This window comes from Brassica rapa, chromosome A03 (assembly GCF_000309985.2).
Source record: "Brassica rapa cultivar Chiifu-401-42 chromosome A03, CAAS_Brap_v3.01, whole genome shotgun sequence".
In the NCBI taxonomy this organism is placed as follows: Eukaryota; Viridiplantae; Streptophyta; class Magnoliopsida; order Brassicales; family Brassicaceae; genus Brassica; species Brassica rapa.
In genome coordinates this window covers 16446707-16464909 of record NC_024797.2, presented here as the reverse complement: position 1 = coordinate 16464909, position 18203 = coordinate 16446707, and the positions used below count along the sequence as shown (strand labels likewise).

The following is an 18203-nucleotide window of genomic DNA, read 5'->3' as shown; positions in this document are numbered from 1 at the left end:
CAAAAAATGATGGAGGAGATATACATTGTTATCAAATCTTTATTATTAAACTCATTAATTGTCATATATATATTAGTCATCTATGGTAATTCCGTAGGTTTTATTTAAGGAAAGAAAATATCATATCATATCATTATATCATATAGTTTGGCCAACTTATATATCTAACAACATATAAAAATCGAATGTGGACCTACTTATTTTTCAATTGAATGTAATTGACTACCTAATTGAGTGACACCTATGCATTGGGGCCTCTTTTAATTAATACAAAATTGAGGTTACATCTTTTCAAATGTTTCTCAATTAATATATAAGGGATAAATTTCATGATTATGGTATTGTATATTACCAAAGGCTACAATATTAATCTAGGTAAAGAAAGCAACAAAGCCCATTAAAAAGCCTAACTACCCAAAAAAGAGGCCGTAAACTCTTTTTTTCCTCTTTGCTTTTTAGTTTTTAACCAACCTTACCAAACCGCTGTTTAACTACAATCCGACAGGAGTGTAGTTTATGTCTAAACGCGAGGGTAAACCAGTCTTCTCAATTACAAACATCAATCTCTCCACACTCTTTTTTTTTAGCCTCCCCCCCTCCTCCTCCTCCACCTTCATCATCTTCTTCCTCCTTTCGTTTAAAAAAAAAGCCATTGTAGATCGATCCACAAACCTCAGTGTCTCCGTCGACTACAGAGACTCGTCGACTTCTACCGGTAATCTCTATTTCCCTCTCTACAGATCTGTAAAATGCTTTAACCCTCTCTCTCTCTCTCGATCTCTCTCCCCTCCCTCCTTAGATGCAAATGATTGTTTCATTTAATGAATGAGATCTCATAACATTTTAATTACCATATTGTATAATAAAAGATGTTACTAAGTTTGTTCTTAATTGATCTAAGGCCCAGGATTGGATCCATCCATTGCGTTGTTGTTCGATGTCTCGCTCCCAGAACGAGGAGTTTCAGCAATGGTGGAATAAGCAGCGGAACAGAGACCACGACGGCGGCGGCGGCGGAGGCGACGACGAAGCATTCCTCACCGTCGAAATCCGAACTCCGGCCGTTGACCCGACGGACAAAGATCGGATCCGGACACGGACCCTCCGCCAGCTCTCCCGCCTCTACCTCCTCAGGCTCAAGCAGCTCGCCTCCTCCTCCGTCTGGATCGCCTCCTCCTTCCTCCACCTCCTCCGCACCGCCAACCGCCGCATCGCCAACGACAATCCCCCCTCTTCGACCTCCTCCGCGAGGCTGTACCGTCTGATCAAGGCCTTCTTGGTCGTCGTCGTCCTCCTCCTCTGCTTCGAGCTCGCCGCCTACTTCAAAGGATGGCACTTCACGCCTCCCTCGGTTGCCTCCGCCGAGGCCGCCGTGGAGGTGGCTTACGCTTGGTGGCTCGAGATCAGGGCGTCTTACTTGGCGCCGCCGCTTCAGAGCTTGACTAATGTCTGCATTGTTCTCTTCTTGATTCAGTCTGTGGACCGTCTGGTGCTTGTGCTTGGATGCTTCTGGATCAAGCTCCGTAGGATTAAGCCTGTCGCGGCTATGGAGTACCCGGCTAAACCGGTTGGTGAGGGGATTAGATTGGAGGATTATCCTATGGTTCTTGTTCAGATTCCTATGTGCAATGAGAAAGAGGTGAGCATTTGAATCTTAACTTATAGCTGAATCAAGGAATCAAGCATTTTGAAGTTGGGATTTGTTGCTATACTTACTAGTAATCTAAATGTTTTGGTCTCACCTCTTTGCCGGAACCCAAACATTGTAAATAGTCATTTCCTAAGGAGAGTTGAACCCCAGTGGTGGAGTGCCTACTAGAATCTTCCTTTACCACTAGGCCAACACCTCGTTGGTGGTAGTAATCTAAGTGTTTCTTCTGTGGTTTCATTTCTAAAACTGTTGATCTAAGCATAGGCTAATGAAGCATCGCCATATAGCCCCCAAAATTTTACATAAATATATAAGCTCTTAAATTTGTAAAAAAAAAAGTTTATTACATAAATTTTTACTAAATCGTCTATAGCCTCCAAAATCTCAGGACCGGCTCACAAGATTTCTGTTTTTTTTTAGTTATTGCAGTTCTTGTTTTGTTACCTAATCTAGTTGGTGTGACTTTTGCAGGTTTACCAACAATCTATCGGAGCGGTGTGTATGCTTGACTGGCCGAAAGAGAGAATGCTAATCCAGATTCTTGATGACTCAAGTGAGTTAGACGTTCAGGTGCTTATAAAGGCTGAAGTACAGAAATGGCAACAAAGGGGTGTTCGGATTGTGTATAGACACCGTCTCATTCGCACTGGTTACAAGGCTGGAAACCTCAAAGCTGCAATGAACTGCGAATACGTCAAAGATTACGAGTTTGTCGCCATTTTCGATGCAGATTTCCAGCCGCCGGCAGAGTTTTTGAAGAAAACGGTCCCTCATTTTAAGGTTATCATTCACTTTTTTTAAAATGTTTGGCTCATATAAGTTTTGCTTCACATCATCAGTTCGTTACAGTTGATCTTTTACATAGTGTCAAACAAAGAAATCTCTAGATAGTGATTATGCGCTTCAGGCGGGTGCCTAGACCGATTTTTTTTTGAACATCTAGACTGATTTTAAATTAAAAAAAAAATCATTCTAGAAAAATAGCTTCGTTTATCTTTGAGATTACAGATTTTTCTTACATTTTAGTTGAAGGTTTACACTTGGACAATGATACCACTAGCCTTTCTGACATGTATATGTTTATTCCAGGGGAGAGACGATTTAGCCTTGGTTCAAACACGGTGGGCCTTTGTGAACAAAGACGAAAATTTGCTTACAAGGCTACAGAACATAAACTTGTCTTTCCACTTCGAAGTCGAACAGCAGGTTAACGGTGTCTTTATCAACTTCTTTGGCTTTAATGGAACTGCTGGTGTTTGGAGAATCAAAGCTCTTGAGGATTGTGGTGGTTGGTTGGAGCGAACAACTGTTGAAGACATGGATATAGCCGTCCGTGCTCATCTCTGTGGATGGAAGTTCATATATCTCAATGACGTCAAGGTACTTTGTGTTTGCTTAGAACTTTCCTTTTCATTCTCCAGCTCTCTAATCTCATACCATTGACACACAGTGTCTCTGCGAGCTTCCGGAGTCTTATGAGGCGTACAAGAAGCAGCAGTACCGTTGGCATTCAGGTCCAATGCAACTGTTCCGTTTGTGTTTCATGGACATTCTTCGCTCAAAGGTGAGGCTGATGATTGATTATACTGAGATTGTTGTAGAGTTTGGTCTCTGATCTTTTTCTACTTGCAGGTGAGTGTAGGCAAGAAAGCTAATATGATATTTCTCTTCTTCTTGCTAAGGAAGCTTATCTTACCATTCTACTCATTCACTCTCTTCTGCGTCATTCTCCCATTGACAATGTTCTTCCCAGAAGCTAACTTACCATCATGGGTCGTTTGCTACATCCCCGGGATCATGTCCATCTTAAACATCATCCCAGCCCCAAGATCGTTCCCTTTCATCGTCCCTTACCTCCTATTTGAAAACACAATGTCTGTCACCAAGTTTGGAGCCATGATCTCTGGTTTGTTCAAGTTTGGAAGCTCTTACGAGTGGGTGGTCACCAAGAAGCTAGGGAGATCCTCCGAGGCTGATCTGATTGCCTACGCAGAGTCAGGGTCCTTGGTTGAGTCAACGAATATTCAAAGATCGTCGTCTGATTCGGGTTTAACCGAGCTTAGCAAGCTAGGAGCGGCTAAGAAAGCTGGGAAGACTAAAAGAAACCGTCTGTACAGAACAGAGATTGCTTTGGCTTTCATCCTCTTGGCTGCCTCGGTGAGAAGCTTGTTGTCTGCGCAAGGGATACACTTCTACTTCCTCTTGTTCCAAGGACTCACTTTCGTGATTGTTGGTCTGGATTTGATTGGAGAACAGGTCAGTTAGTTTTATATAAAAACACCCCTTTCCTCGTTTTGAAACTACATTTGCACCCATACAAGTTGAAGAACAGAAAAGAAGAGAGAGAAGCTCAAGAGCAAAGTCAGGAGGATGAAACCAACTCAGATATGGATTATTGCTGGTCCTTTCTACATAAAAAAAAAAAGAAAAACAATTCATTTTTAAAAAGTTTTTTTTTTGTCTTATGATACTCTTTACCTGTGATGGTTTAGATTCTTCTTTCGTTTTGTTTTACGGATAGTATTAGGGGGAAGTGGCAGAAAAGAAAGGCTTTGATGATGATGACCTCTCTTTGTTGTGGTCTTAAGCCAAAAAGACTTGACTACCGATTTAGAAATTTGTTGTAATGCCACACTCAATTCTTTTGAGTAATTTGTTGTTGTTTCTTTCTTCAGGATTCATCTATACTTTTGAACTCAATTATTATTCTTGTTTTTTTTTTTGCCAATTTGGGGAGTTTTCCATGTTCTTTTAAAATCAATTTTGTGATAATTTCTTAAGTATGAGGCCAAATCAATATTTTTTTCTGTTATTAGTTCCTATAAATAAATTTTATTATAAGGGCATACATTAAGATAAAACCATTTCTATAATATAGTTCTTTTTTATTTTGAAGTAAAATATAAAATTGGCTTTAGTACTGGGGGCCTACTGGCTTTATTTACGACTTTATTGATTTATAGGTATTATTGTAATGTTTGTCCAAAAAAGAAAAAAAAAGGTATTATTGTAATAAAACACTAGATTTTGACCCGCGCTTAAAAGCGCGGATTATTTTTCTGCTGATAAAAATATATGATATGAATTAGTATTTTAGTTTTGTTATACATTATTATGTTACAAAATTTTATTATGTCAACAAAAATTGTTATTATGTAATTATATTTTTAATCGTTTGATTACTTTTTTCAAAAAAAATTATATGGATTGATCAGACTCAGTGCGTCTATTATTTTAAAATAAATTATTTTTAATTAGATGAGAACAATACTTTTATATCAAGTTTGGACCCGTCGTCGAACCAGTAAATACGATGACTTGTGCATAAGCTGGTTTAGATTTAATGAAAACTCGTTAATTTAAAGCATGCAAACTTCGAAAAACATGCAATCAAGTGTGACCCGGCATTTGGTTTACATGGTAGGAAAAAAAATAATCTTCAATAATATTTTAAGAGATGAATGAAACTTCTAATATATTAATGTAATAAAAAATAATTTAACGTAAATATATATAATTTTGTTTTAACAAATGATTTGCTAAAGTGTTTTTTTATTAAATTTGATTTTGTAAATATTTAGAATTATATAATGTTAGTTGATATGATATAATATGATGTATGATATATGCTTTCATTTTAATAATTGATATCTAAATATTATATATCCATATTTGAGCATAATATATGATGTATATAACGTTATTGAATAACAACAATAACATTGGATGATAATAAGAAAAATAATTAGAGAAGTGTATCATACAAAATGAGAAGTAATAATAGGATTTATTAAATTATTTAAATTATTTATAGTTATTGTAGTTAATGGTATGATAAAAAATAAAGAGTTTTATATAGATGTTATAAATTTTTTTATAAATATTTTTAAAAATATTTTCTTTTAATAATATAAATTTTCAATCGCATCTATAATATATTCTTATCAAAAATCATCATAACAATATATTTAGAATATATTGTTAAACTAAATTAGAGAAATATAAGGTAATTGATTATTGCATAGTTAGAGAAATATAAGGTAATTGATTATTGCATAGTTAGAGAAATATAAAGTGAGACCAAAAAATAAGTTAAGTCTAGTGAAAGGGTCCAACAACTTTTCATAGGTAGATTTTTTTAAACTACTTCCTATGGATGAGATCTAAAGAGCATAATGTCACGTCACATCGTTAAAGCATCAGAACGTTACTCTCTTTTTCTTCCTCAACTCTCATTGAACATTTACTTCTTTATTACAAGACGACCGTTGAGATTTGTCTAGAATTAAGACACGAATCAACAGTGTCTTGTATGAGTATTGAGTATTTATATACAGCCTTTTCATCACACATCAATCTCATTATCTGAATCAACATTAATACATTTTTCAATGAACATTAAGTGATAATTAGTAGGAGAAGATTTTTTTCCTCTTTCAGTAACATTTGAGAGTTAAATTAAAAGCATTTGATAACAGTTCATCATTTACTCATCTTGCTAATAACCCAAGTAGCATTAGGTGCCCATACGATTACTATATCAGCTAGACTGAAAATAGGAATTAAAACATGATTCTAACAGAGTAACAGTCTTTTTAATCAACGTTAAAACCCCCTCAGTTACACTTAATATCAACCGTTAAGACTAATCTGTGCTCATGCATCATGTAACATCCTGACGAAACAAATTTATTATAAAAAAGTAAGTATTCATAGGGCACTACTGAATAAATAAATCTACTCATGCATCATGTAAATACATTAGAGATACGGTACATTGTATTAATACATCTGTATACAAACTTAACTAATACAGTACATTGTATTATCGTTTAAATTTAATCCTCAAATTAGATTATTTTTCTTTGGTGTGGGGAACAGGTATGTAAACCCTACCCGTTAAATATCTCCATTATTCACTCTTCTCTCGTACGTCTTACATCTACTTTTTTTTGGTCTTACATCTACTTGCTCTCTTCAGACAAGAAGAAGAAGAGTTATCAGTTAACAATAACATCATGAGTGTTCTACATCTTCTTACTCTCTTTCTGCTCGTAGCTGTTTCAGGTAAAACGATATCTAGAAACCTCCATTAATGTCGGTTTAACATCTCCTTTACTGATATCTTTACCTCTGTCTTGTCCACAGGAGCAAAGTTCTCAGGCCGACCAGGAGTCAACTACGGCCAGCTAGGAGACAACCTCCCGTCTCCGTCAGACTCAGTCAAACTCATCCAATCCCTAAACGCGAAACGCGTCAAGCTCTACGACGCCAACCCAGCCATCCTCGCCGCATTAAACGCCACCGACATCACCGTCTCCGTCATGGTCCCTAACGAGCTCCTCGTCAACATCTCAAAATCCTCATCCCTCTCCGACGAGTGGATCCGATCCAACATCCTCCCGTTTCACCCCACCACCAAGATCCGTTACCTCCTCGTCGGCAACGAGATCCTCTCCTCCACGGACTCCGAGCTCAAATCAGCTCTCGTTCCCGCAATGCGCAAGATCCAACGGTCTTTGAAGAAACTCGGCGTCAAGAAAGTCAAAGTGGGGACCACGCTCGCCGTCGACGTTCTCGAGACCTCGTTTCCTCCTTCGAGCGGCGAGTTCCGTTCGGATATCTCCGGTTCGGTTATGAAACCGATGCTACAGTTCCTAAACCGGACCAAATCGTTTTTATTCGTAGACGTATACCCGTACTTCCCATGGGCCCAAGATCCGGCCCATGTAGATCTCGCTTACGCGCTTTTCGAATCCACCAACGTCACCGTAACGGATCCCGCCACGAATCTCACCTACCACAACCTCTTCGACCAAATGATCGACGCTTTCGTCTTCGCCACGTCACGCCTCGGGTACCCGGATCTTCGGATCTGGGTCGCGGAAACGGGCTGGCCCAACAACGGAGACTACGACCAGATCGGAGCCAACGTCTACAACGCCGCCACTTACAACCGCAACGTCGTCAAAAAACTCTCCGCCGTGCCTCCGGTGGGAACTCCGGCGCGGCCCGGGAAGGTCCTCCCGTCGTTCATCTTCGCTTTGTTCAACGAGAATCAGAAAACGGGTCCGGGTACGGAGCGGCATTTCGGACTCTTGCACCCGAACGGGTCTCGGGTCTACGAGATTGAGTTGTCGGGGGAGACGACGGAGTTTAAAGAGAAGCTGCCGGCGCCGGAGAACAATGAGGTGTACAAAGGGAAGATATGGTGCGTGGTGGCTAAAGGAGCGAACTGGACTCAGCTTGGTGAAGCTCTATCGTACGCTTGCTCACAGGGGAATAATACTTGCGACCCGATTAAATCCGGAGGTCCGTGTCATAAACCGGATTTAACCGTGTTGCATGCTAGCTACGCGTTTAGCTCTTATTGGGCTAGCTTTCGTAAGACCGGTGGGACTTGCTCGTTTAACGGCCTTGCCACTCAAACCATTAAAGATCCAAGTAAGTCATGTACTCCGGTTTAGTAATTTCTCGATGTTTAAACCGGATGTGGTTTGCTGAAATTATCTACTCTGTTGTTGTTTGATCAGGCTTTGGACGTTGCGAGTTTCCGAGCGTGACACTGTGACGACTAACGAGTTACGACAGTGTCGAGAAGACATAGGACTAGGAGGAAAGACCGCGCACGATGTTACTGCTTGATTAGTAGATTCGTCACGTGAAACCGCTCGATGTTACGGCTTGATTACTAGAAACGGCACGTGATTACGGTCGGATGTTTTTTTTTTTTGATCGACGGTCGGATGTTTTTAATGTGTTGTTTATTTGATTTGTTCCCCCCGCGAATAATAAAAACTCATGAGTTAGTAGTAATAAATTCGTTTCTTCTGGTTACGTGACCGATTCCTTACGTCTAATTAATACTCGTATTTGTCTTAATAAGATTAGAAGTTAATAGTACAAAGTAGTGTTGAATATTGATGAGAATATACCTTTTGTAAAATGTAAATTGTAATCACAGAGAATCGGATGAAGTTAATAGTACAAAGTAGTGTTGAATGTTGATGAGAATATACCTTTTCTAAAATGTAAATTGTAATCACAGAGAATCGGATGCCATTATGATTCTCTAGGGAATATGGTTTATCTAGGGAATATGATTCCATAACACTTTTCACTTTGCAACAAAAAGTCAACCCGTGAACTTTGCGTCTTTGCTTTAACTTTTGCAAAAAGATGGAAGTATTGTATTTGTAAGTACTAAGTAGCTTATAAATTCACAGCCTTTTTTTTACTACATATAAATTCACTTCTTCATATACAAAACGAGACAAAAAAAACCCAGACTAAATGAAAACTTGAAGGTAAAATACAGCCTCTGCAGTGTTTGCTATGATATCTCGAGTGAATATGGTACATGTTTAAACCTCTTCAAATCTGTGTTTTTCTTTTCTCGTCTCTGGCTTATAAAATAGATCTCAGATGATGTGATAATTCACAGGTTATAATTGGAGCTCACGCAGTGATGGCTAATGATGGGGTTATAGGACCTGTTGGAGTCAACATGGCAGCAAAAAAAGCATGCAGTCCCATTTGTGGTTCTAGCTGGTAGTCATAAGGTCTGGTTCCAAGTTGTTTATTTTGTTCAAAGCAGTGAACCTGAAAACTTGACTTATTGCTTTTATATATGTCAAACAGCTATGTCCACTCTATCCTCCCAATCCGGAGGTATTACTAAACGAGCTGAGATCTCCATCTGAACTTTTAGATTTTGGTGAATTCTCTGATTGCCTTGATTTTGGATTGGGTTCCGGGTCTCCTCTTCTTCAAGTTGTCAACCCAACATTCGACTCTGTCGGTCCCACCAAACCATGTTAGTTTCTTCTTCTTTATTTTTTGTGTGCACCAATACGTTGTTGTAGTTTTTTATATATATATTTTTTGAAAGAATGTTAAATTAATTCAAAAAAAAAAAACTTATTTAACCTCTTTATAACGGATATGTAAGTCTCATTTTTTATATCCTTTCTTTCTTGTAGTTAGTATATTCTTCATGGCGTTATTTTGTTTTGGTTAAGAAGCTGATGATAGTAGTTTCTGTTTTGGTTAGAGGGGAGGACACAACCCACATTACATGTACCGTCTTATCGCTCATTAATAGTCTGCTGGTGTAGCAATATATAAAGGACTAGTTTTTGGGTCTCTTGGCCACACAACACTCACTTGGTCGGCCATTCATATATATGTACATTGCACAAAACAGTTGCTCAAGGGTTGCGAATGTCATGAGAAAGAGAAACATCTTTTGCGTTTGTGAAAACTGGTCAGGGGCAAGTTTGTTTTTTTGCCGTGTTTAGGGAGTTGATTATTACTTGATGAACTTTTCTTGTCAATTTACAAGAGTTTACTACCGAGGGTTGAAATCTTATAATTCAAAGTTGGGTGTTATTAAAGTTTGTAAAGTACTCTTTTAAGTCATGTCCGGAAACCGTGCAAGTCTTGGTGATTTAAGATTCCAAGGAGGAAGGGGATAAAGTCATAAAGAGAATGTTAGCTGAGCTGAAATGGAGTTGTACAGAAACTAAAGTATTGCCTTACGTTGACTTGTCATGGATTGAGATAAAAGGTGAAAAACAGTTTTGAAGACTTGTCAAAGTCAAAGTTGCGCCAATAGATAATGGGCTTGGCCCAAATATTACTTCAAAACCCGAAAAGCCCTTTCTTGTTCTATTTCTCGTTATAAATACCATTTGTCGATGTTCAGACCAAAGTTTCTTTCTTTGGTCGGGGTTTTTAGAGAGAGAAAGAGAGAGAGAGAGAGAGGAGTCTTCTCTGTCTTCAAGAAGAAACCCATATACAAAATAATACCCCGTAATTAAAAAAAAAAGAGAGAGAGAGAGAGAGCATTACAGATATATACAGAAAGAAAAGGTATATAAATATGCCACCACATGGAGATTTAGAGAGAGAGAGAGAGAGGGAGGAGAGAGAGATATTTCTCACTTTCATCATTGTTCATCTTCTCTCTCCCTCCCCTCTGAGATCTTCCAATCCCTCTCTATCTGTATATGATTTTCAAATAAAACCAAAAAGAAAAATGTTTTCAAAGAACCACCCTTTGATTTTCTAATTTCTCTATTGAGCTGAAAAACCTTTTTAATTTTAAAGTGAAAAGTTTTCGTGTTTTTTTTTGAAATTCTGATCCGCTGAATAATCTGAGCTAATTGACGTTGTTTGCTAATCTGGGTTTTCTCAAAATCTCGTCTTTCTTACTTGAACCTAACCCAATTGCAATTACCAATCGTCGTTGGCTGCTAAATTTTTTGGTCCGATTGGTTTTTGATTTTTTTTTAGGGTTTGATTGGATCGCACCCTAATTTGCGGTTTTTGATACTATTAGGGATTGTCCCTCGGAGATTAAACACTTGTGGCAAAGAGTCTTTGTGATCGAGAATAAGTGTGTGTATCAATCGGAAAGAGGAAGCTACCTTTTAAGGTGCTTTCATAACTCGTAAACTAAACTAATTTGAGCTTTATCTTGGATATGATATCCATTTCTGCTGCTCGCTTTGGCAGGTTAGCTACAAATCTCGCCGAGTTAGTTGCTAATTTTATAGTGCATTTAAGGATCTGTCAAAAGATAAAGGAGGATTTGAAGTGGCCTTTTGGTTTGTTGGTGAACCAAGTTTTGGAGCTTCTAAGTGATTTTTGTATTGAATATGATGAGCTAAAAGGTCGAGAAAGTAACAAGAGTGGTTGAGAGTAGACCACTTTAACGGGGGCTTGAGGGAGGGGAGGGGAGGGGAGGGGGTAAAAGTGCCATGTCTCGTTGCTTCCCGTTTCCACCTCCAGGATATGAGAAGAAGATTAGCACCGATGAAGCTCACTCTTTGATTAAGGTTACCATATGTTCACTCTTTCTGGTGTTTGTTAAGCACGTATCCCACATGATTATGTTGGACAGTGATTAGAGCACTTATGTAACCAAATGCTTTGCCTTCTAGGCTCTTAGAAACCGATGAAGAATCCTTAGAACATCATGAGACTAGACTCTTATGAATACTAGTTTTAGCTAATGGAGGAGAATGGTGAATGGAGGAGTTTGTGGGATCTTTTGTTTTGTTTATTTTAGAACATTTGCCTGTACATTGTTTGAGAGTTTCTAGTACATATTAGGCTTTGCAGAATCATTGACTAGTTTAAAATGCTGAGGTGCTAAAATATTTGAAGTGAATATTTGTTCATGTATTTGATTGTTTTGGATGTTAGATAATTGGTCAAAAGTTTACTGTCAACTCTAGACTTAGCAATGTCACTTACTAGGAATGATGGAGCTTTTTTTTTTTGAGAAAGAATATGAGAATAATTTCTTAGGAATAGTTGCTAGTGTAGCATCTTGAGAAACTGCTGAAAATGTAATAAAGATATAGGAAGAAGCTTAAGCATTATTATAAGACTAATAATGAATCAGCCTAGGTAGGTACTGGAACTAACTAATACTATGTATGCTTTATCTTTTAAACTATGACTTATATCTGTGAGTTCTTTTTCTCCTGGGATTGAAACTGCAGCAGGAAAAACAAAAGAAGGAAAAAAAGCACAAAAGGGATAAGGAAAAGAAAGAAGGGAAAGAGAAAAAAGACAAAGAAACAAGCAAAGACAAACATAAGGAACGGAAGGATAAAAAGGAGAAACATAAAGATAAGAAAGACAAAGATCGTCATAAAGAAAAGAGCTCAACTTCGGAGGACAAAAAAGCTGTTTTTGGTGTTCTACCAAACACAAAGGACAGAGAACAGCTTGTAACAAATACCGTGCTGAATAATGGCAATGGAGAGTCTAAGTATATACAAGATCTGGCAAGAAGGATCAGAGATGAAGAAGCTACAGACAGTCAAAGTGTGGGAAAGATTAGTCTTCCCAATGGAGTCACAGAGAACAACCTTAGGAAAGTTGATGAAAAGAGAAGCTACGCCATGGAAAAAAGATCTGAAACTGATCAGAAAGGAGCTGAGATTATGGTTAAACCATCGGAGAAAAAAGATCATGCTAAGAAAACAGAACTACAAGAGAAGAATCACCGCAGAGAAAGTGTCAGTAAGAGTGATTTGCCTCTGGATAGCGAAGGGATAAAGAAAAATGAACCAAAGCACACAACACATAGAAGTAGCCAAGAGGAGAAAAAACAGATTGGTCATGACAAACCAAAGTATGTAGAGGGAGGGCCGAGGCTAAAAGAGAGAGACTTAGACTTTAGAGCGCATGACCTTTCAAAGGCAAGCGTTAAAAATCTCACCGCAGGTGGAGTACTTGGCAAACGGAAAGATCATGAGACAAATGGTTTCTTGTATGGTGAGTCCTTCCTTGATCCAACTTTTATTTTTCTTCAGTCATGATATGTTTTTTTAGTTTTGGTAACTTGTTTGATTTCTATATATGTTAGTATATATTCATTTCACACTTTGTATAGTTCTTATTGGAAGACTGATTTTTATTTTTCTTCTGGTTTTTGTTTTCGTATAATGTGATTGATCCAACTCTTTTGTTTAATTGAAGGGATAATATATTTATATTGATGTGTATTAACCTTCTATATTTATTTGTTATGCTACTATTGTTTGTCTCTTAGCATGACTTTTTAAAAATTGTTATGCAGAGAATGGATCTAGGCCAAACAAGATACAGAGGCCAGTTGCTTCTCCAATAACATCAGTGGAAAACGGGAGGAAGTTGGGAGGATGCCAAACTCTTCCTAAACCTGTTACTGAGTTGCAAGGACCAGTGTGTAGTAATCCACTGGTCAAGGAGGAGCATAGAGTTAACGGTTTCGTTGATTCTCAAGAACCCAAAGATCGTCCAAAGAAAGTGAAAGAAAACGGTGAAGCGTCAGCGAAGAAGCGGTCTCATCCGGACTTGAAGTATTTGGATCAGATACTGAATGTACCGCAGAGGGAGGAACTGCGTGAGGTTGATGAGAATGAGGAACAAGAGTGGCTGTTTGGTCTGTCCGGCGTGAAATTATTAAAGAAGCCAAAGACGGATGCTACTACTTCATTGGATGAGGGCCTGCGAGTCTGGAACCAGGCTCTTAGATTAGAATCTGCTGATATTGTAGCTCTTCCATATGTGGTTCGCTTCTAGTTTGATGACGCTCTGATGTTCATTCACTTCAGCCGAGGAGAAAGATCCTCCATCATATTCCAATACTCGGAATGGGAGTTGTTGAGGTATGTCTGGTTTGGCTTCATGAGAAGAGAAACTTCCTTGCAAGAACACGTCAAGTCTATGTAGGTTTTAGAGTAAAGTCTTTTCTTTCGAGAGTGATTGTTGGAAAGGAGATTTCAGACTTTTGATTCAGTTTTGGTTCTGTTGTTTCATCATATCAGTTGATGGGATTAGCATTAAGTTGTATATTAGAGAGGATATAGAAATTGGGGGGAGAGATGTTATAATTTTACCCACTAATACATTACATTTTTACACTTTGTCTCCCCTCTTCTGGGAGAATCAAAGTCATTCTTGGAATGCAAACAAAATTTCATCTTCGTTGTTTACTGATTGGTTCCTTTTATTTTTTTTTCGAGTAAGACACTTGAGCATAGGCATGTGCTTCCCACACCCATACTTTGTAATAAAGCAGATCATCAAACGGCACTAGATCTTGTCTCCATGGCTAATATAAGAAAGGGTTTATGTGGGCCTGAACATAAAATATCTGCCATTAAATTGAGCCGCCTCAGTACACCCTTATCTCCATAACCCAACACTTCAAAATCCAGCATAGTTTAGATAAATTAATCAAATTTTCTGGTTCGATCTTTTAGTAAATTATTAAAAATTATAATTTTCAATAAATCTATAAACTAACCAACGTTTTTTCCTTAACTTTTCTATTGATATTAGCTGGATAAGAAATAAGCATGAGCTTCTTAGACTTTATTGTTTTACTAAGCTCAACAGCTAATAGCCTAATACCATTAAGCCTAAACAAGCATTGAAGGAGCTTAGCCCAAGTGCATACTCCATCTGTTTCATAATAAGTCATTCTAGTGTTTTTTCTTGTTTTACAAAAAGTGTCACTTTACAATTCCAATGTAAATTATATTTATTTTCATCTGAAAATTAATTACAAACTGTATTTGTTTTATACATAATTTTATTTATTTTAAATATTATTAGTCAGAAAAATATAATTAATAATAATTTACATATATTTCTGCTATTTTTTTAGTATGTATAAAAAATATCAAAGTGACATTTATTTAGAAATGGAGAACTTGACGAAAGTCTCTGACAGTAGGGAAACAAACCTCGTGTCCAGTAAAACAACGCTGCTGGGTTGACGCTCTTCGGATAGTGCTTCTATCAAGGATCGAGTATGATGGATGAGAACATCCATCACCTGAAAATAAAAGGTCCAGTGCACAAAGAGGTGACATGAAACCCAGTGGTCACTTAAAAACGACAGAGACTGTAAAAATACCTTGGCAGTTAAGTGAGAAGATCTCGCAAGAATTGCAGACAGGTCACTGCTGTCTAAACTTTGTCCACTAACGTCGATGACACTGCAAAGAATAAGTTGGAGTTAAAACTTAAGTGTTAGCCGGATAAAAAGGTCCAGTGATTATTGGAATAAGATAGTTGTAAGTTAGAGGTGAGGAACAGACAATTCTTTTTGGAGCTTTTCGGCCAGAGCACCAGCTTTAGCCGCATAGTCAATTACCGGGCCACGATGTATAGCGTTAACATGGGCCTCCCAAGCTCGGGTGAGGAATCGTTTATCGCACTGATAGTCTCCGACGAGGCTACGGGGCACAACTTTCTGTCTCTTGCTTTTCCTGTTTGCTGGAAACGGTTCTTGGTCGTCATTGAGAGAAATGGATGCACCCTCTTCCAATGATTCATCAGCGTCCACCAGATCTGTTTTACTAAGGTAACGTTCTTCTTGCGTTAGTCCTAGCGAGAATGTAGGCTTTGGGAAGGCCAAATTAGACTGTGCATTATCCTTTCAATAAACAAACAACGAATGAGTGACCACGTTGATGTATTATGAAACAAAATAAAAAAACGTTGAACAAAAACATCAATGGTATGCTAACCAAACAGGAACTCGGTTGAGGGATGACATTGGGAGTTGGTGGGTTGCTGTCGGAAGAAGTAGATGACGTTACTTTGGCACTTTCTGCATGACTTCCACCCGTCCCCGCTGTGGTAATGTTAGCATGTTCCTGGACGAAGTAACCAGGATTTTATCAAGCTAAAAACTCTTTATATACCGCTAAGAAAAAAATTACGCTACTACATGACCATGTTAGCATTGCAACTCCTCCACGACCATCTAGTAATATACATCAGTACATTGATTATCGGTGAAGAGAATGATGGCTCACCGTCAAATCCAATGGTGCAGGTTGTGTCAAGGGTGGACTGTTGATCATGTCCACCGCATCTTCAGGATCCTCTTCCTCAACCTCCCGAGCTTCTCCGTCAGCAGATGAATAAGCGGGATGGACCTACATCGGTGAGACGTGTTAGCGAGATAGTACATACTGAAATGAGAAAGGAGCGTTGCTAAAAGACCAAACCTGCTCCTCTCTAGGATTAAGATCGTTATTACCATCATTGCATTTTTCGGGGCTACCTTCCTCATTTAGAGAGGCATCGCCCATATTAACCTGAAAACAAATATGTATGCGTAAGCCAAGTGGAACAACGATAAGGGCAATGATGTTGATAATGACTTTTTCTTCCAGGCTTACATCTCTGGACAGTGGGGCCACGTGGTCTGCAAAATGAATAGCGTCCTGTATGCTGCCACATGGATCAAAATGACCGGGCCGTCCCGTTGACTTGTTCCTTTTGTGCGACGCAGTTGCTACGGGAACATTAGGTGGTGCGCCGGGGTTGGGCTCCGTGGTTGTCTTCTCTCTGCTGAAAGTGGTCTCTGCTTGATGGGCATGCGGAGGATCAGCGTGTCTCCCAGAGGACGGGGTAAGAATCATATTACTAATGTTCCTCTGAAATGTGTCAAACATGTCTTGTATGTAAGACCGCATTTGACTTTGCGATTTCGTAAACATCTGACCAAGGTTTTTAATTTCTTCCTCCATACGACACAGGTCCGCAGATAGACTACTTTTCAATATGGAGACAACATAATCAGGGTCAGCAGCGTCGGCACTATTAGCATTCACACTCCGCTTGTTCTTTTTACGGGTGTTGTTTTCTTTTGCGGCTTCTTCGCCCATTTGGATGACATCAGCAAGGGTCGCACCACCGAGAAAATGGGACTTCCGGAATGAGAAACCATCGTGAATACACTTCTCCAAGTTTGCCACAAGTATATCCTCCTCATCTCCAGGAATGTGGGTTTCTTCCTCGACATTGTCGAGTTCCACGCCATCAGAAATAATGGAAACAACATGCGTCTGCGTAACAGAGAAAAAATCACTAAAAAGGACTGATAACAAAAACATGATATAATGTTGCTGTTAATGACAAATACCTTCGAAGCTGAATCAATATCACGTACACGCACCGGATTGATACATTTCTTTCTCTCGGTATCATCGTCCACAAAGTCATCGTCGTCTTCACAATCACGTTCGGAACCGGAGGAACTCCCACTTTGCACGACTCGTGTAAGTGAAGGAGTTGCTTCTATTAGAACAAGTTGTATCGATAGAACAAACCCTTTAAGTGCAATTGTTTTCTGTGAGAGTGAGACTTCATCCCTCTCTTTTATACTACTAATGAGCATTTCAAATGAAACACGGCCCCACGGGTAAGCAAGAAACTGATCGATATCTTTTATCTTCTCCGCGTGTTGTTCCAAAATTTTAGGATTATGCGATGTCGGTAGAATGACGGCTGACAACAAAGCAAGCAGGGCATACTTGATCCTCGTTTCTGTATCAGCAACCGTCTTCTTCTTTAGCATGCTAATGACATAACTGACAGGGACTTCCCTCATAGAGCCAAATAGCTCTCCCCAATAAGGCTTCTCTATTAGGTTCTTCGAGCTCTTTTTCTTTGTACGCGGCGGGAAGTTTCGACAATTGAGCCCTGTGACTAGAGCAAATTCTCTAATTGAGAATCTTACGGGTTTGCCAGAAAATATAAACCAGACTTCGTTCTTCTTGCCCACTTTCAACTGTCTTGATATAAGAAAACGGCCAAACCGACCGGAGTATGGGGGTTTATCTGCGATTTTGACAAGCTTTCCAAACGGGGTCTCCTTAATCCTCCGGACTTCATCAGGGCCGAGTGCGTTGAGGATTTTTCGAATGGATGTGGGTTTGTGGTAAGGTGTAACCCTAACTCCCTCGGGTTCTTCCCCTAACGCAAACATTCGGGGAGGAAGTGGTAGTGGAGGAAGAGATTCATCGCTGTGATCCATAGAAGGATTACTACGACCGAAGTGGAATCTAGATCTGTTTAGAAACTGTTTGGAATGACAAGAACAGAGTATCGACGGTGGATAATATAGTAAAAAAAGACGGAGAGAATCACGGTATTCGATACCAACTACCAAATAGGGAAGTTTCGAAAAATGCAAAACATCAACTTGCCTGACACATTAGATGCGTGTCCGTTTGGGTAATGAATT

General features: G+C 38.9%; 4 protein-coding genes across 14 annotated transcripts; 3 read left to right on the top strand and 1 right to left on the bottom strand.

Moving 5' to 3' along the window:
* The first annotated feature begins 485 nt into the window (after positions 1-485).
* LOC103859212 (probable xyloglucan glycosyltransferase 6) lies at positions 486-4366 on the top strand. The gene is made up of 6 exons (XM_009136714.3): positions 486-715; positions 902-1639; positions 2123-2431; positions 2741-3031; positions 3102-3215; positions 3284-4366. The coding sequence occupies exons 2-6, from the start codon at positions 938-940 to the stop codon at positions 3914-3916; spliced, it is 2049 nt and encodes a 682-aa protein (XP_009134962.1). The 5' UTR covers positions 486-715; positions 902-937; the 3' UTR covers positions 3917-4366.
* Positions 4367-4959: 593 nt separating this feature from the next.
* On the top strand, positions 4960-11494 carry LOC103859211 (probable glucan endo-1,3-beta-glucosidase A6). 2 transcript variants are annotated; one of them, XR_004456130.1, is made up of 8 exons: positions 6575-6718; positions 6800-8095; positions 8185-9007; positions 9096-9213; positions 9293-9467; positions 9705-10525; positions 10995-11090; positions 11171-11494. XR_004456130.1 is itself a non-coding variant. In XM_009136713.3 (3 exons), the coding sequence occupies exons 1-3, from the start codon at positions 6670-6672 to the stop codon at positions 8220-8222; spliced, it is 1383 nt and encodes a 460-aa protein (XP_009134961.2). In that variant the 5' UTR covers positions 4960-6669; the 3' UTR covers positions 8223-8497. The 2 variants fall into 2 exon arrangements, 1 of the variants encoding a protein (XP_009134961.2); XM_009136713.3 differs by lacking the exons at positions 9096-9213; positions 9293-9467; positions 9705-10525; positions 10995-11090; positions 11171-11494 and having other exon boundaries at positions 4960-6718; positions 8185-8497.
* Positions 11259-14137, top strand: LOC103859209 (myb-like protein X). Of its 3 annotated transcripts, XM_033287050.1 has the most exons (4): positions 11318-11366; positions 11398-11493; positions 12166-12946; positions 13251-14137. In XM_033287050.1, the coding sequence occupies exons 2-4, from the start codon at positions 11416-11418 to the stop codon at positions 13733-13735; spliced, it is 1344 nt and encodes a 447-aa protein (XP_033142941.1). In that variant the 5' UTR covers positions 11318-11366; positions 11398-11415; the 3' UTR covers positions 13736-14137. The 3 variants fall into 3 exon arrangements, with proteins under 3 accessions (XP_033142940.1, XP_033142941.1, XP_033142942.1); XM_033287049.1 differs by having other exon boundaries at positions 11259-11493; XM_033287051.1 differs by lacking the exon at positions 11318-11366 and having other exon boundaries at positions 12169-12946.
* On the bottom strand, positions 13883-18051 carry LOC117132527. 8 transcript variants are annotated; one of them, XM_033287041.1, is made up of 9 exons: positions 17100-18051; positions 16354-17022; positions 16180-16269; positions 15985-16107; positions 15694-15822; positions 15262-15599; positions 15078-15159; positions 14905-14996; positions 13883-14360 (listed from the first exon to the last, which is right to left on the bottom strand). In XM_033287041.1, the coding sequence occupies exons 1-9, from the start codon at positions 17991-17993 to the stop codon at positions 14342-14344; spliced, it is 2436 nt and encodes an 811-aa protein (XP_033142932.1). In that variant the 5' UTR covers positions 17994-18051; the 3' UTR covers positions 13883-14341. The 8 variants fall into 8 exon arrangements, with proteins under 8 accessions (XP_033142932.1, XP_033142931.1, XP_033142933.1 ...); XM_033287040.1 differs by having other exon boundaries at positions 13883-14309; XM_033287042.1 differs by having other exon boundaries at positions 13883-14294.
* Positions 18052-18203: the final 152 nt, after the last annotated feature.

Coding starts and splice junctions, on each gene's coding strand:
- LOC117132527 (XM_033287035.1), bottom strand. CDS start 17,993: ATGGATCACAGCGATGAATCTCTTCCTCCACTACCACTTCCTCCCCGA. Junction 16,270..16,353: donor TGGCCCCACTGTCCAGAGAT/GTAAGCCTGGAA, acceptor ATTTGTTTTCAG/GTTAATATGGGCGATGCCTC. Junction 15,600..15,693: donor CTCAACCGAGTTCCTGTTTG/GTTAGCATACCA, acceptor GTTTATTGAAAG/GATAATGCACAGTCTAATTT.
- LOC103859211 (XM_009136713.3), top strand. CDS start 6,670: ATGAGTGTTCTACATCTTCTTACTCTCTTTCTGCTCGTAGCTGTTTCA. Junction 6,719..6,799: donor TCTGCTCGTAGCTGTTTCAG/GTAAAACGATAT, acceptor TCTTGTCCACAG/GAGCAAAGTTCTCAGGCCGA. Junction 8,096..8,184: donor TCAAACCATTAAAGATCCAA/GTAAGTCATGTA, acceptor TTGTTTGATCAG/GCTTTGGACGTTGCGAGTTT.
- LOC103859209 (XM_033287049.1), top strand. CDS start 11,416: ATGTCTCGTTGCTTCCCGTTTCCACCTCCAGGATATGAGAAGAAGATT. Junction 11,494..12,165: donor AAGCTCACTCTTTGATTAAG/GTTACCATATGT, acceptor TTGAAACTGCAG/CAGGAAAAACAAAAGAAGGA. Junction 12,947..13,250: donor GACAAATGGTTTCTTGTATG/GTGAGTCCTTCC, acceptor ATTGTTATGCAG/AGAATGGATCTAGGCCAAAC.
- LOC103859212 (XM_009136714.3), top strand. CDS start 938: ATGTCTCGCTCCCAGAACGAGGAGTTTCAGCAATGGTGGAATAAGCAG. Junction 1,640..2,122: donor CTATGTGCAATGAGAAAGAG/GTGAGCATTTGA, acceptor TGACTTTTGCAG/GTTTACCAACAATCTATCGG. Junction 2,432..2,740: donor AAACGGTCCCTCATTTTAAG/GTTATCATTCAC, acceptor TGTTTATTCCAG/GGGAGAGACGATTTAGCCTT.